The 17,687-nt window shown below is 32.0% G+C and overlaps 2 protein-coding genes across 4 annotated transcripts; both read left to right on the top strand.

Moving 5' to 3' along the window:
- The first annotated feature begins 2,289 nt into the window (after positions 1 to 2,289).
- Positions 2,290 to 9,960, top strand: Ocrl (Oculocerebrorenal syndrome of Lowe). Its single transcript, XM_018444507.1, is given in 19 exon segments — positions 2,290 to 2,498; positions 2,710 to 2,890; positions 3,385 to 3,519; positions 3,610 to 3,722; positions 3,809 to 3,951; positions 4,062 to 4,235; positions 4,369 to 4,531; positions 5,445 to 5,623; positions 7,317 to 7,538; positions 7,651 to 7,786; positions 7,963 to 8,142; positions 8,212 to 8,308; positions 8,402 to 8,539; positions 8,635 to 8,732; positions 8,826 to 9,003; positions 9,313 to 9,342; positions 9,345 to 9,439; positions 9,523 to 9,634; positions 9,743 to 9,960. Coding segments are annotated over 19 exon segments (2,601 nt in total). The 5' UTR covers positions 2,290 to 2,432; the 3' UTR covers positions 9,904 to 9,960.
- A 1,599-nt stretch (positions 9,961 to 11,559) lies between these two features.
- Pen (karyopherin subunit alpha) lies at positions 11,560 to 16,084 on the top strand. 3 transcript variants are annotated; one of them, XM_018444437.1, is made up of 9 exons: positions 11,560 to 11,626; positions 11,725 to 11,822; positions 12,317 to 12,442; positions 13,175 to 13,494; positions 13,593 to 13,848; positions 14,517 to 14,655; positions 14,735 to 15,093; positions 15,190 to 15,522; positions 15,901 to 16,084. In XM_018444437.1, the coding sequence occupies exons 3-9, from the start codon at positions 12,377 to 12,379 to the stop codon at positions 16,000 to 16,002; spliced, it is 1,575 nt and encodes a 524-aa protein (XP_018299939.1). In that variant the 5' UTR covers positions 11,560 to 11,626; positions 11,725 to 11,822; positions 12,317 to 12,376; the 3' UTR covers positions 16,003 to 16,084. The 3 variants fall into 3 exon arrangements, with proteins under 3 accessions (XP_018299939.1, XP_018299940.1, XP_018299938.1); XM_018444438.1 differs by lacking the exon at positions 11,560 to 11,626 and having other exon boundaries at positions 11,656 to 11,822; positions 12,328 to 12,442; XM_018444436.1 differs by lacking the exon at positions 11,560 to 11,626 and having other exon boundaries at positions 11,656 to 11,822.
- The last annotated feature ends 1,603 nt before the right edge of the window (positions 16,085 to 17,687 follow it).

The raw sequence follows: 17,687 nt of genomic DNA, 5'->3' as shown, positions 1-17,687 counted from the left end.
CTCAGCAATATCGCGCAAATCTGTGATTGATATGATGCTGCAGGTAACTTGTCGTACCTATAATTTGTTTTCAACGATTTCAAATATACCGACATTGTATAAACCACACGTATAGGCAACAATATATCTACACATACACACGCTGCATGTATAATGGTGTTCCAAATTTAAATGGCCAAATTTCAGGAATGTGTATTTCAGGAAATCGATAAACTAAGAAAAAAAATCCTTTAGAGATATATTTCGTTTTTGCTCCATTTTGGAAAAAATTGCAAAAAACGGATAAAAGGTAATTTTCGGAATATTATTGTTTTTTCGTATACTATTTCAGTGGTATAATGAATAAGCGCGGCCCTATGCGGCCTTTGTTAAGAGTGATCCGAGAGAGAGCGTTCCAAGTGGTATTGTCCTTACGTTTGTTCGCGTCGCATGCTCCAACATGTTCCAATATGCTCCTACCATAGCTCTAATGCGGAGTCTACAATAAAGTCGTAGCGGTCGTAAGGTCTTAAGTTGTAGAAAATTGACCAATCACAGTTGATTATTCTTCTCATATTCGACTGTGATTGGTCAATTTTCTACGACTTAAGACCCTACGACTGCTACGACTTCTATTGTAGACCCCGCATTAGGCCGGAATCAGACTAGGCATTGAAGATTGAGATTGAAGATTGAAAGATTGAAATTTGACCAATCGAAAAGGAGCTAAAATTTCTTTGTCCTTATTGGAAGATTGAAATTCAATTTCAATCTTCAATCTTTAACCTCAATCTCCAATGCCTAGTCTGATTCCGGCCTTACTTATTCCAACGCGCTTGATATAGCTTGATAGAGTGAATAGGAGCTATATTGGAGCTGCGATGCGAACAAACCTCTCATCTGTACTCAGCTGTAATTGCACATGCGCAGTTATATAACTGAGTATAGGTTAGAAAAGGATAAAGATACCACGGCTGCGTTCGGAAACATCACCCGAGTGCCCCCATGTATCGTTTTCCTTGTGTTCATCCAATGTTAAACAAAGATAAAATGATACATGGGAGTACCCAGGTGATGTTTCCGAACGCAGCCCACTTGAGACGCTCTTTGTCGGATCGGCAAACTAGCGCCAGCGCTCGTTCCAATTATATTTCAGTGGGTCTCTCAGATTTCTCTCTGTTGTTGTTTACCGAATGTTAAATTAAATAAGAATGACATGACCCCGAGGAGCACCCAAGGTTGCGTTCGGAAATATCACCTGAGTACCCCGTGTATCATCTTATCTTTGTTTAACATTGGGTGAACAATAAGGATAAAATGATACACGGGGATACTCGGATGATATTTCCGAACGCAGTCCAAATGAGAATCAACACTCCTTGGCCGGTATTCATAGTCAGATCTTATATTCAAGACCGTCTTAAGTACAGTCTTAAGATGTCACGAACCAATCAGAGGGTCGCATTAGTGTCTTAAGACGTTACTTAAGACGGTCTTGAAATAAGAATCGACTATGAATACCGGTCCTTGACTGTCCGGCGCGCAATATCATTGCCGTAGCGACAAGAGCTCGTAAAAAGTCGCACGAAATTTAGATGTAACGACATTGCCGGGATTCATAATTTCTGTCGTTCCAAAGTATAAGAGAGCAAGAAAGGCTACGTTTCATGATCAGCAATGCTATTCCCGTGCGTATCCATGTCACGAGTTTCCACAAAATTTCTTATTCTTCTTTCTGAGATAAATCTTTCTTAATTTGATCGCCAGGGCGCTTACGCGCACTTTTCCGGTACATCTGAAAACTCTTTGCGTCTGAAAACAATACGCATCACGTTGAACAGTGTTCCGATCGGTGCTCCCTTTCTTGCGCATGCGCGTCAAGAACAGGATCAGTGCAGTATCTAGGGCTGCGGTCCACTTGACGCTACAAACGCTTCGAAGTATTCTTTGATTAGTCAATTCGTAAAATTTTTTGTTCTGATTGGTCGTTCAAACGCTTCGAAGCGTTCGTAGCATCAAGTGGACCGCAGCCCTTGGTACCTATCATGGAACAAAATCGGAATGGATTCCGATCGGAATTATTCCGTTTTCTCCGGAATTCAGAAAACACAATAGAAATCTAGGGTATAATTGAATAATTTCGATCGGAATCCATTCCAACTTTGTTCCATAATAGGTACTTATCTCCTTATCTATTTCAAATTCAATCTAGGGTGAAGATATAGCAATGGGTTGGCAATTCTGGACATAATCTGTCTGCCCATCTCAGGTTTCTTGTTTGCTTGAGATTTTTGTAAGGTGCGAGAGTTATTGAAAGAAGCTTCGTTTATTTTTCCTTTATTTCCAATCTATTATGTATTATGACATAGAGAGTAAATCACACAAATTGTATTCTATTCCAGATAGTAATAAATTTTAACCAATTGTATGTAATAACCAAGAGATCAAACGAGATGTCGGCATCTGAATCTTTAGCAATAGTGCAATCCAAGTTCGTGTCAGGCGAAACTGTTTTGACTGTATCCTTTCTTAAACTTAATAAATAATGGATATATTGTATCATTGTGATCAGTAATAATTTGCTATTAATTAAAAGCTTTATTTTTAGTCAAGTATTATTTGGTTAAAGATTATTTTATCATGATTCGATATTACTATTATGAATTACAATTATATTTTTACAATATAAGTATATAATATTATCTATATATCTTAACTGTATGACATTAGACTACAGAAGCGTCATTAATACAAGGATGGATACAATCTTCAAGATATATTGCTCTTGTTTACAAAGGTACAACCCATGCTTTAGCAATTTTTCTAACTTCAAAAACACCACCACAAGTATACAGTGATCTGACCTTGGAAGGAATATTACCTATTGATCAAGACTTCAAATGTAGTATAGGTACTTTAAGCTTTGCTATGTATTATGTATTAATTCTATACATGATATATTAATCTTTAGGAACTATAAGAAGATTCTATTTTTTTAATCTCCTTTAAGATTTATTATTATAATTCATATTCTTTGTTTCAAAATATGATACTTTTTCAGCATCATTAGGCCGGAATCAGACTACGCATTGAATATTGAGATTGAAGATTGAAAGATTGAAATTTGACCAATCAAAACAATAGGAACTAAAAATTCCTTTGTCCTCACTGGTCAAATTTTAATCTTCAATCTCAATCTTCAATGCTTAGTCTGATTCCGACCTTATAGTGGCTGAAATACTGTATAAAAATTAATAATTTTAATGCTTATTAATTAGTTTAATTAATTTCAGAATTGCATCGCTTCTTTGCTTAAAGTAATACAACTCAAAAATATTGAATTTCCTAGAAAAAGAGAAAAATCATTAAATATTTTTTTATTAAAGTGTCTTTTTTTAATTAAAGATACTAATGGAGAAACACAGGATGGCCTTGATATATATATGAATATTACATCAAGAAAACTTCGCCTGATATTTGAGATGAAACTTGGAGAATCTACCAGTTCTTTAGTATCACAAATATTTCGAGCGATAGAAGGTATGCACATACTTATTTAACATATAATTTTTATGTAGAAGAAATTTATCTATCAACATTTATCTATCAACAAAATAATTATGATTTTAGTATATCAAACAGCTAAAAGTCCTGCAGAGGAATTTTTGTGGATTGAAAAGCTAACGAGAAATAGGAGAAACTTGGCTACTGGTGGCAAAGATATGCAGGATCCTGCCGATTCTGTAAGTTAGTATAATAATAATTAATATTATAAAAATTTAAAATAGGAACGATGGAACCTGTTTTAGTAAAAATTTATTTTTTATAGTTGCTCAATCTTGAGAATCATGATTTAGCAATACCACGACAAAGCATTGCCTCAGGTAGATCCCCAGTAGCTGCAAGAGAATCAGTGGTACGATATCAGATGGCCTGTAAAGAAGATGATTATACATATAGTAAAACATTTCGGTTCGTTTCACATTATTATGATTATATATCCAGGTCCTTTGTTTCAGTTTAAAAATGAATTTTTGTGCATATGATCATTCATGAGATGTGATTATTATCAATAATTACAGTATACTTACTTGCACGTGGAACGTAAATGGACAACCCCCAAATAACATTAAATTAAATGAATGGTTAAGCACGGACGAAATGCCACCAGATATATACGCTATCGGATTCCAGGAATTAGATTTGAGCAAAGAAGCATTTCTATTTCATGAAACTCCTAGAGAAGAAGAATGGAGGTATATATGTCATTTGTATCAACCTTGAAAAAGTAAAATAGTGTGTCCATTTTGCCTATCAAATAACTTTTTTAAATAATTCATTATAATGAAAAATGATTTATAATTATATAACATAAAAATTTTGTCATAGACAAGTTATAGTTAATTCGCTTCATCCAGAAGGGAATTATACACAAGTAGCTCTTGTCAGATTAGTGGGCATGATGTTATTAGTCTATGCGCTTGAAGCTCATATACCATTCATCGAAAATGTGTGTACTGATACAGTAGGAACAGGAATTATGGGAAAGTTGGTAAGTTTCTAATACACAAATTACTTTATAATTATATACCAAGATGTTACATATGATGTCCCAAAATTTATGACTGAAAATACTATAGCAAGAAAGTTTTTCGATAAATCTTCATACGATTGTATTAAATCCGACATTTTATGATTTTCCGTCATCTTTTTGAAAATATGTAAACTTTGACTTTAAATTCGAAATCAGCGATCCCAAGAAACTTCGGATATCAAATTTTAATATATCTTGTATAAGCAAAATTTTTTGTTATAGTACATATTATACAAATCAAAAATTTGTCAAACTGAACCGCCTTGAATAAACTAGTAAAATTTAGAATTTTTATTTTTTCTTAAGTTAGGCCTCTGGCCTGTGTTACATATCTCTCATATGCTTGTGGTGTGCACGCTGATTATTCAATTACCCCAAGCATACGGGACCTACAGTTTTAATGCTGATTTCGAACGACGGATTTTTCGAGAGGCGTTTCTGTAGGCAAGGATACTCTCGGGAGGTTATCGGCCTTTTCTGAGAGGAGACACGAGCTTAAATATTTTGGTTCCTATTGGGATCGAACCCGGGACCTCTAGCATCTCAAACAACACAAAATAAAAAATTATGACATAAGATGTCTTTAAGTCGTTTTTTAGACCCATAAAACATCTTATGACCTGATTTTAGACACTTTTTATTGTTTTAGACACGTTTTGTCTGGGATAATAGATCAGTGCGTTGTCTGTCATGCCACACTCGCGCTCAAAAATTTTTACTTCAAATTCAATTCATAACTCAATTACTAAATATGAAGTTACAAAAAAATCAGAGTGCAAGAAATATACTTTTTTATTTTTTAAAAGGTGTTACATAAATACATAAAAACACACTGCTTCAAAAGTTAATACTTCATCGCAAATTCTTGTAGGGCAATAAAGGTGGTGTTGCAGTAAGTTGTTGTATTCACAATACGGCCGTTTGCTTTGTTAATGCTCATTTAGCTGCACATTGTGAAGAATTTGAGCGACGCAACCAGGATTATGCTGATATTTGTGCGAGATTATCTTTTACGAAATATGTGCCACCTAAAAGTTTCAAGGATCACGAGTAAGTTTTCTATGATATTACTAGGTGTACAAATAAGTTTCCGGGTTTTTTGATCAATGAAAAATGCAAAATTTCAAGAAAAAACAAAAAGCGGTTTATTCAAAGTATCGTCCCTCGCTAGCTATACATTTTCGCCATCTCTCTTGCAATGCATGAATACCGCGACGATAGAACGACTCGTTTTTGGTCCGAAACCATTCATCTATCCAATTTCGCACTTCTTCGAAACTGGCCAAGTGTAGTCCAGCCAAGTCATGCGCCATCGACCGGAACAAGTGATAATCAGAAGGAGCCAGATCTGGTGAATACGGCGGGTGTGGTAACAGATCCCATTTCAACGTTTTGATGGTGTCCTTGACGATGGAAGGGCGATGGCACGGTGCATTGTCCTGCTGCAAAATCACTCGCTCATGTCTTGTGTCCCATTCTGGCCGTTTCTCGAGCAATGCATGGCTTAAATTGATTAGTTGTTGTCGGTAGCATTCTCCGTTGACAATTTCGCCTAGTTTCAACAGCTCATAGTAAACCACTCCTTTCTGGTCCCACCAAACGCAGAGCATTGTTTTCTTTCCGAAACGATTTGGCCGCGCCGTCGATGTTGATGCGTCGCCAGATGAAAGCCACGATTTTTTGCGTTTGGGATTCTCGAAATACACCCACTTCTTATCGCCAGTAACAATTCGATGCAGGAAACTCTTTCTTTCATACCGCAAAAGCAAAATTTCGGAAGTGACTTTTCGATTTTCCATCTGTCTCTCAGTCAATTCATGCGGCACCCATTTTCCTTCCTTTTGAACTTTTCCCATGGCACGTAAATGTATGGAAATGCTTTGTTGAGACGTGTTTAACACCTCTGCAAGTTGTTCTTGAGTTTGCGTGTCATCTTCATCCAACAACGCTTGCAGATCGGCGTCCTCGATTGTTTTCGGTCTTCCGGAGCGCTCTTTGTCCGCAGTGTCGAAATCGCCACTTCTAAAGCGTTTAAACCAATCTTCACAGGTTGTTTTCGATGGTGCATGTTCGCCGTAAGCCTCCTCAAGCAAACGACGTGCTTCAGCTGCATTTTTGCCCAAGTGAAAGCAGAAAAGCAAGACTTCCCGCGAATGCTGTTTTTTTGGCACAAAACCCGACATTTTCACTGTTGCATAAAAATTTTTTTTCGTCGCGAAACTGGAAATATTTTGATTGATTATTGTCGTCAAATGTCGCAGCTACAAAAAATAAACAACTTCAGACTTACATGTGTCGTTGGCGCCATCCATGTGTGAAACCCGGAAACTTATTTGTACACCTAGTATATGGGATATTCCCTAATTATTGACAGCGCTCGCATGCAAGTAAAGCAAACTAAACTAAATCGAAAAGTCCTATACCATTTTATAATTTTTGCAACAGTTAACAAGAAATTAATTATTAAAAATTAAATAAGCCCGACCTACTATTATATCTAAGCGCGCGACAAGATACGGCCGTCTGCTTTATTGTGCTGTTAAGTAAAATCTGTATTTTCTAATTTTAAATATTTGCATTTTGTACGGATTAAATCAGTATACAACAGCTTTAACATGCTCTAGTGCAAACTAGTGTGTCCAACCGAATTCGCTATTAATTTTTTTGAGTTGTATCATAGTGAAGCAAAGAAATACAATATGAGTATATGTATACATATATAAGCATATGTGTATGTGTATAGCCAGATTTATTGGTTGGGCGATTTAAATTATCGGATAACGGAAATGGATGCTGCAACAGCTAAGCAGTACATTTCAGAAGGCATCTATGGTCCTGTCTTAGCATTGGATCAACTTGGACACCAACGCAAAGCAGGACGTGTGTTTCAAGGATTTCAGGAAGCAGAGATTGACTTTAAACCCACATATAAATATGATCCAGGTACCGACAACTGGGATTCAAGGTATCCTAAAAATTATATTACATTTCCAAAACGCAACTTACATTTATTAAGTAAATTTCAATCTAATATTTTTATATCATTCTTTTTTATGTTTATGTCTAACGATGTATAGTGAGAAATGCAGAGCCCCAGCTTGGTGTGATCGAGTATTATGGAAAGGAGATATGATTAAATCAATTTACTACAAAAATCATCCGGAACTAAAGATATCTGACCATAAACCAGTTAGTGCAAGTTTTGATTCTCAAGTAAGTATGTAGATATGCAAATACGGATTTTTTGTTTCTTTTTATTTATTACATATTCACTTGAAAAAAGTGTCTTATATTATTATATATGTCTTATATTATATATGTCTTATATTATATTATTATATATGTCTTATATTATTATATAACTTGTATTAATAAATTTTCCAAAACAGATACGTATTATAGATACGGCTAAGTACCGTAAAATTCATGAGGAAGTTATGAAAAAACTAGATAAATTAGAAAATGAATTCTTACCTCAAGTAATGGTTGATACCACGGACATTATTTTTGACGTTTTGAGATTTCTCGAATCTAGCAGTAAAGAACTTATTATCGCTAATACAGGCCAGGTGCGTATCAAGAAAAAAAGGGGGAGATGCATACGCAATTTACTTTCATTCTTTATATTTTTAAATTAGGTACCAGTGCAATTTGAATTTATAAAAAAGTTAGACGATACAAACTACTGCAAGGATTGGTTGCACATAGAGCCTTATACAGGCTTTATAAAACCAGGTATAAATTTATATTTTTCACATATATTTGTTAAATATCTGTCACTACATTAATATATTTTCCATTATGTGTTTCCTTTCCTCATCATGTCAGGTGAAAAGTGCGACATTAAACTGGAAGTATATGTAGACAAAAAGACTGCGTGGAAATTGAATTCTGGTGAAGACAAGTTATATGATATTTTAGTATTACATCTCGAGGGAGGCAAAGATATTTTCATTACTATAACAGGTATATTACATGCGTATAATAATAACAATATATATAATAAAGCCATTTATTATTAGTTTTTTAATTAAAATAATAATTGTGTAAATTAATTTCAGGCACTTATGAGAGAAGCTGTTTTGGCTCTTCCATGGAAGCATTGGTTCATGTTTCAATTCCAATTAGAGAAATTCCTATTGGACGATTAGTCGAATTGGTAAATATTAAAAAATTGACAGGTATAATTTTATTGCGAAAGTGTTTCTCCGTAATCTAATCTGTACTTTAAATGCTTGATTTGAAACTGCAGGAGAATAATAAAAATCTCTCACAAGAACCGTATTCAGTTCCAAAAGAAATATGGCATTTAGTGGATAGATTATATCGACATGGCCTTAAAACTCCAGGACTTTTTGAAACACCAGGCCTTCATAGTGAGATAATAGCTATTCGAGATTGGTTAGATGAATGGAGTCAAGATCCAATGCGTATCCTTTTAATATTTCAAAATATGTAATAATATTCATAATACACACACAAATGAAAATAAAGCCCAATCTACAATTAGGTAAACGTAGACGTAAGTGATTGTGAAATGTTGTAAAGCACAATTTTAATCTGCTACTATATACCGGTTGTAAAGCGTGTTGTGAAAGATGATTTAATTTAATGGAAGACCTGTAGACACACGCACGCATGCATGTGTGTGTATATATATATATATATGTACACGTACGTATGTAACACACACACACACAGACACATTAGCGTTCCTTGACAATAATTTCTTCATATAGCTGGTGGTGTACATTCGGTAGCAGAAGCATTATTTTGCTTTTAGAATCTACCGCTGAACCATTGATACCCTATAATCTACATAATGTTTGCTTATCAGCAGCAACCAATTATTTACAATGCAAACAAGTAAATCAGAAATTAGTATTTTACTGTAATATAATGTTTTCTTATATGAATTTAGGTTATTATATTATTTTATTCATTTATAGATTGTAATGCAGTTACCAGAGACTAGAAGAACTGTCTTTCTCTATATTAGCTCATTCTTGCAAGAATTATTAAATCATACACAAGATAATGAACTTGATGCTAAGACACTAGGTAAACTTATTACATTCATTTCTACCTTGCTCTTAATTTATTATTTCTATACCACATAAGGAGCATTGACAGAAATATTTTAAAAATATTATTTGTGTGTATGTGCAGCGACGCTGTTTGGATCAATATTTTTAAGGTATCCGCCTAGAAGCAGGGATGATCGCCATCAGAGAAGTCGTGCGACTCAAATTACTTTCGATAAAAAGAAAGCTGCATTTGTTTATCATTTCTTGGTCAACGATCAAAGCGATTTTATATTAGGTCGATAACAAGCGATTTAAAGGAATACTAGCAGCACTACAAATTTCTATTTATAGCTTTAAACGGGGAGAAAAATCAATTAATATTATATATTGCAATTATTTTTATGTTTTTTATAATATCACAAATAGGACTGTGCTTTTTTATTCATTATAATTAAAGCACTATTTTGAAAACTATGTAAGATATAATTCAAATAAGTACTACCTTAGTTAATAAAATTTTGTCTAAATATATTAATTTAATTATTAAAAAAAGTTTAATGCGTCCGAATTGCGATTATTAGAAATTGCTTAATAAAACTTTTAAGTTAATTTTCGTAGTATACAGTTTAACAGATAAATAAATTTGTTATGTATGTCGTTTCGAAAAAAAATCTATAGCTTTAAAAAATAATAAGTAATGATCATTATTTTTCAAAAATCTTATACTTCATATTGTTTTTTTCTATTTCTTTTCGATTCATGATTACGATAAAATAACCGATATAATTGTTCTGTTTAGTATAACCAGTTCCGATTTTGGTGAAATTAGGCTTATTTGGGTTTCTACACGAAACGAATGGATCTGGTAGAAAAAAGCAACGCTCTGCCTCGTGAACCGAAATATTAATCGTTAATTTTTTTTTCGATATAGTAAAATTTTAACATATTTAATCAAAGATACAAAAAAGATGGAACGCCAATAGAAAAAATAATTAATGTTAAATAGAACTGTAATGTGCTAATGAAAATATACTTAATATCATAATATATTGTCTCCTTACACATATTAAAACCATTTTTTGTTACGTGTAAAAAATAAATGTAGTTAAATTCATTTTCGCGTATTCGTAACAATTTTGCAATACTTTTAGCGAAATGTTAAAAAATATTCAATATACTTTTAGAAAAATATAAAATTTTCAGCGAAATCTAAATCAAATTTCAGCAAAATTTCAACAAATTTTTAGCAAAATTTTTGAAGTAATTTTAGACAAATTTCAGAGAAATTTCAATAAATTCTTAGAGGAATTTTCAGAAAAATTTCAGTTTAATTTCAGCAATTTTCAATAATTTAACTGAAAAAATCACTTTACCGAAATTTCAAAGAAATTTTAGCAAATTTTAGTGATATTTACTTGCGAAGGAATTTTAGTTCAATTTTGGTGATTATTCAACATTTTAGTTAAAAAACTTATCAAAATTTCTGGAAAGTTTCAGCGGAATTTTTTCAGGGACAAGAGGACGGTATTCAGGGAAAAAAGGAGGAACAGATGGCAACTTTAAGGTGCCTACTGATGAACGCGGCATATTAGAAGGAACTAAATTCTAGAGTCTTCTGAATTGTAATGCGTGGTCTATAATGGGCAGTAGCAGTAGTGAATTAAGGAGTAGGTGCAGAAATCGACTAATCATAGTTGATTATCTTTCTCACATTCGATTATGATTGGTTGATTTCTGCGTCTACTCCTTAATCCACTACTGCTACTGCCCATTGTAGACCACGCAGAACAAAATTTTGAATTTGCTGAGCCGTATATCATAATCTGTAAGAATTGACCAATCACAGTCGCGAATTCCTCTCTCATTCGATTATAAAAGGGGAATACTCGATTGTGATTAGTCAATTCGTACGCATATGAATACGGCCAATATAAACGTTCCTTAAAGGTAAAGCTTATTGTAGAATGTGATAGAAAGGCTACCAGCCTTGCTTGTAGACACTTGTAGAGCGGTTGAACGTTGAACGGTAACTTGGTCTTACTATTTTCAATTTTTCAACGGTTCTTATTAGATAATTGTAAATAGAAACCTTTTTTCTTTCTTTTTTATTTTTAACAACGATAGGTTATTTGAATTCTTCGACAAAGAAAGACGAGTAACAAGTATATGCAGGAGAATTTGCAATTTGAACAGATAATTATCACGCTGTCTAATTTGTAAAGGTACGGTTGAAATCAATTTATTATAATTTATATATACCTATATAGATATTTAATACTTATTTTCGTTTAATCGTTATGAAAAATAAATTACAAATAGCAACAATCATGTTTTCATACGTTAATCATAATTACTCAAATTTTCTTCAAATAAATAAATGGGTATTATGAATTTTAATGATATAAACTGTACAGACACATATATTCTATTAGATTCACGATTAAACAACTTATTTCTCAGTTTTTGCGTGTAATCATGAAAAATAAATTTAAAATCAGCTACGTTTACCACAAATATGTTTTCATACGTTAATCACATTACAATGTCACTCGAATTTTCTTCGAATAAGTAACTGTGGATTTTGATAAGGTTAGTTATAGACTCATTCTATCAGGCTTAGTCCAATTGTATAGATTATTTCTCAGTATATTCTAACTAGTCGTTATTATCACTAATATATTTTTAATTTGAATCTTTTGTTAAACATTTATGCAAGGATAACTATAGATTGAGATAAGCCAAGCAGTAGAAAAAGTATCAAATACGTCGAAGGACAATGCCTTCTCAAGAGGATCACAGCCATGGACGCATAGCAAATTTTAAATTTCATAATAAACACGAAGTAAGTGTAAATCAAATTATTTTCTAATTTAACAGTTCCAGCCGCTATACATTATTTTAATTTTTTGATCTTTGAATCTAGCAATATATTTACATACACTCACTGAAGTCCATATTCAAGGTCGAAACGTTTGATTATGTATTTTGTGTTTATTTTCAATAATAATTAGTGAAGTCAGTCTGCTTTTAGCTTTTTTAAAAAAAATTTTCCTATATATTGGAAGTATACATTCTTATATATTTATATATATATATACATATATATGTACATGATCTATTGTAGTTTATATATTAATTTATATAATTATATATGAGCATCTATCTATCTAGCTTTTCTTATATAATTATATATAAAAAACTGAACTATTTCAATACTTACGTAGTATAAAAACTTAATATTGTATTGTTACAATATTTGCAATATTGTTTGCAATCTTATTGTAATATGTTGGTATATTACAATGTTGCTGCAATACTGCTAGAATTAATGATTTATGCTGTTTGGGATATATAAGATTCATTAAAAAAGTTTCAAACCAGTTATGTGACATCAAGAGGGATATAAGATAGTACCATTTGTATATTGTTTTAAATTTTATACATATATATATAATTTAAAACAGTACATTAACATTTTGCTATTCAAATTTGCCCTAATATAATTAAATTATAAATAATCTATTGTGTAAACGTTTACGAACATTCCTTTAGTATATGTGTGTGTCTCCCTTAGGAAGCTCGAATAAGAAGGAATACATTATCAGTGGAGCTACGTAAAGCCAAGAAGGATGATCAATTGTCCAAACGACGTAATCTTGATATGTCAAATCAAGAACTATCAGATTTATCAAATAAAGCTGCTGTCTCATCCCCTTCTGCTCTTTCTATAGATGAAATTGTAAACCACATAAACTCGTCAGATGAATCATTACAATTGTTGGCAGTTCAGACTTGCAGGAAATTATTAAGTCGAGAAAGAAATCCTCCTATAAATGATATAATAGAAGGTGGTATAGTACCACGTTGCATTGAGCTCTTAGATAACGATGATAAGTATGTATATGAAAACTATGAAAGTGATTTATCGATTTAAGTAAATTGTTTCTTCATATATTTATGAAACAAGATATAATTTATTTATTTCTATGTAGCATTGCTTTGCAATTTGAAGTAGCATGGGTATTAACTAACATAGCCTCTGGTACATCCTTACAAACACAAAATGTTGTAAAATATGGAGCAATACCAAAATTAGTGAAACTACTTAAATCTACATCACCTGTTGTTGCGGAACAAGCAGTATGGGCCTTAGGAAATATAGCCGGAGATGGACCATATGCACGTGATCTTGTTCTTGTACATGATGCTCTACCTATTTTGCTGGATTTAATTAAACCTAATACTTCAGTAAGTGATATTGTATTTGACAACCTTCGATTATGTTTGTCTTATTTGCTTTCATATTGTCGATATTAATACTCAAAAATTTGATTAACATCGGAAATGTACAAATTTTAAGCTCTGTGCATAATGAAAGAAATATTAGGAGCAAGACTAATTAAATATTAGGAACTTAAAGAAGTAAAATGAAATAAAATATTATAAATAGAAATAAATATTAAATGTTAGAGAAATAAAATTAGAAATAGATTTAAATGTTACACACAATGAATACAAGTAAGATATAAGATTTTGTGCGTTACATTTAATTTCTATCCTAATGTTATTTTTTTAATATTTAATATGTATTTTTATTTCTAATATTTCCTCCATTGTCCATCCACACAGAGCCTAAGATTTGTACATTTTTTATGGTAAAATGTAATAGTAATAGTAGTAAATGTAATAGTAGTAAAATTAAATAATTAATGTCAGTATTCAATCATATTAACATTGCTCTCTAATTATTATAAGATTAGATTCTAATCTAATAGGTAATCTAGTCTTATAATTAGATAGTATGTACACCAACATATGTGTGTGTGTATATACACATATATATATATATATATCACGGAAGATTTGAATAAGTTGATAACAGATTTTAATATTTTCCAATACTAATGAATATACAGATGACATTCTTGCGGAACGTTGTATGGACTTTATCTAATTTATGTCGAAATAAGAATCCACCTCCACCTTTTGAATTGATTAGACCTATTCTATCAATATTTAATCGCCTGCTTAATTATTCGGATCGAGATGTACTTGGTAAGATGTTCATATTGTTATTTTATATACTATATAATTTACTCTGAATTTGAGATACTTACATTGCTGTTTCTCCTAGCCGATACTTGTTGGGCACTCTCTTATCTTACTGATGGATCCAACGACAAAATACAAGCAGTATTAGAAACTGGTATTATACCGAAACTCGTAGAGATGTTGACTTCGCAGGAAGGAATTATTCTTACTCCAGCATTGCGTACAGTTGGAAACATAGTAACAGGTGACGATGCTCAAACGGATGCTGTAATTCTTGCGGGAGGATTGTCACATCTGGGTGCCTTATTGCGGTATCATCGCGTCAATATTGTAAAGGAAGCTGCTTGGACAATTAGTAATATTATGGCTGGTAATGAGGACCAAATTCAAAGTGTGATAGATGCTGATCTGTTATCACCATTGATAGAAGTACTGCAATTTGTAAGTATGTTTGTGCATACACGAAAAAATTAGTCGAAGACTTGTTTTAAATATTTTTGTAAAGAATTTTGTAGATAAATTTATTCATTTTTTAAGGGGGATTATAAGTCAAAAAAAGAAGCTGCATGGGCTATAACTAACTTGACAATAGGAGGAACAATTCAACATTTATCCCAATTAGTAGGAGCAGGTGTATTACCACCTTTTTGTAATTTATTGGAATCGAAGGATTGGAATGTTATTATTGTTGTATTAGATGGTCTAACTAATATTTTGCATGCAGCAGAGAAAATAGGACAAGCAGAAAGACTTGCTATTATGATCGAAGAAGTTGGAGGATTAGATAAAATAGAAGCTCTTCAACATCATCAGAATGAAAAAGTTTATCAAAAATCTATGGTTATAATCGACGCATTTTTTTCTCAAAAGGTTTGTACATTTATTTTATGTTTATAAATTGAAAATAATCTACATAGAAAAGTTGTTTTTTTTATACAGGCATTTTATCTAAATAAGTAAAATATATATTATAAATAAAAATTGTAATTTGTATTAATCAATCAAATAAGAAAAACGCCAATTATGATCAAAATTAGATGTTGGAATAATATATCTGTATACATTTTAAATCTCAAATTAAATTAGATCTTCGATTCGATGCTACTAGTATATTATAATCTAAAGAATTTATTGCCAAAAGTATTATCTTAGCCCGAATCTCTTTAACTGTATTGAATTTGTATTAATTAATTAATTCAATGCATGTCATAATCGTTGACTAACAAATAAAAAAAATTGTTTTTCTAGGATATAGAAGAAACTCTTACTTCTGAAATTAAAGAGAATTCTGAGGGACAGATTGAATTTAATATGACGGAGAATGCATCAACAAATAAATTTAATTTCTGATTAATGAATCTTTGAATTCGGATTGAAATGTTATAAATTAATTTATCAATATGGGACTATCTATTATTAATTTGTTATACGATTACTGCCTACAATAAAAATTAGAAAAATTAAGTCAACCAATCAAATTTCAGCAATGTGTGTGTGTGTGATAAAAAAAAAGGGAAAAATTTTAGCAACACGAATCTTGTTCTATTTTAGACAATCTCATTTTTTATATGTATTATAAGAATAAAGTTGTATGGAATAAAATAATTTCATTTTTGGTAATTGAGTTTCATATTTTTTAATACACTCACAAGCCATTTACACCGGTTGTTTCAGCGATAAAAACGATCATTTAATCAGAATTGACGCTTGATATTTATCAAATTTGAATGTGATCTTTTTGTCGGTGAAACAGTCAATTTGAATGGAGATGTTTCTAATAGCGTTTTCGACCCGGCCGGGTTTGCACCAACCTGGATTGGATTAATGGTGTTTTGTGCACTCCTATTTGTAGAACGTCAACCAATAGGAAAGATTAATCCAACTCAAGTTGGTGCAAACCCGATCGGGCCGAAAACGTTATAAGGTAAAGTTATGAATAGTTTTTATTTTGATGAATTTTGAAACGTAATAATATTCCCCCAAATGCGATTTGCAAAATATGCAAATCACTGCCCATTGCCTCCAATAATTAGCGATGCGGAACCCCGCTTGCAGCTAATGTTCCTATAATAAGAATTCGGACAGAGAGAAACTAGAGTTTCTTATCTACAATGGGATGCTGGAATGACCAAATTATCACATTACAGTCGTATAAAATTCTTCGAATTGACTGAACGGAATAAAAAATCCTTTTACAGGATTAAAGTAGACGCAAAATTAGAAGATGGTGCAGTGGATTTTATACTAAAATCGAAAGAATGTTAAAAAATTTTTTAACTTTTTTTCGATTTTAGTACAAAGTCCACTGCACCACCTCCTAATTTTGCGTCTACTTTAATTTTATGAAAGAATTTTTTATTCCATTCAGTCAATTCGAAGATTTTTATACGACTGTAATGTGATAATTTGGATCATAGTCAGTGGGTACATTCAGGGAGTCTATTCTTGAAAAGAAACGTATACGAAAGTCTAGGGAAATACTACAGTATACATTACATATACTATAGTATTTTCCTAGTTTTTCGTATTTATATGAATATAACAGTATCAAAAAAAATTAATTCCGAGGCCACAGGTCGGCACGATGGATTTGTGTGAAGTCATAATCTATTTAAATCAGAAATATTCGCATAAATAGCTCTGCCACAGAAAGTAATGTTAATATTTAGAGTAAATAAAAATGTATCGTATTATTATTTGTCCATTTTTAAAACAAATACGATTTTTAAACATTTAATTTATAAAGTTTATATTCATAGTTTTAATGTTTTTTATTTTAAAGATAGGTCTGAAATTATCACCTGTATTTTGTAATCAAGTGGCTATTCCTCGAAACCTGTTACCAAAACCTTATTATACAATTCATTTATATGTTCTTTGAGATATTCTTATGACATATGAAATATTGTTTACAGTAAATTTTAAACTCGACTTTTGGCCAGTTTTTCGGGTCGTCTGGCCCACTGTGCGACCTTATGATTACAACCAGTGATGCGAATTCCGGGCCGCTAGCAGCACGCGATCAGCGCCACCGG

Source organism: Mycetomoellerius zeteki, unplaced genomic scaffold (genome assembly GCF_001594055.1).
Source record: "Mycetomoellerius zeteki isolate Tzet28-1 unplaced genomic scaffold, Tzet1.0 scaffold150, whole genome shotgun sequence".
Classification (NCBI taxonomy): domain Eukaryota; kingdom Metazoa; phylum Arthropoda; class Insecta; order Hymenoptera; family Formicidae; genus Mycetomoellerius; species Mycetomoellerius zeteki.
The sequence above is the reverse complement of the archived record's forward strand: the minus strand, read 5'-3'. Positions and strand labels throughout refer to the sequence as shown.

Excerpts from the sequence above, each read along its gene's own strand:
- Pen (XM_018444437.1), top strand. The coding sequence starts at position 12,377 with ATGCCTTCTCAAGAGGATCACAGCCATGGACGCATAGCAAATTTTAAA. Across the intron at positions 14,656-14,734 it reads TTCGGATCGAGATGTACTTG|CCGATACTTGTTGGGCACTC; the intron begins GTAAGATGTTCA and ends TGTTTCTCCTAG. Across the intron at positions 15,523-15,900 it reads ACGCATTTTTTTCTCAAAAG|GATATAGAAGAAACTCTTAC; the intron begins GTTTGTACATTT and ends TTGTTTTTCTAG.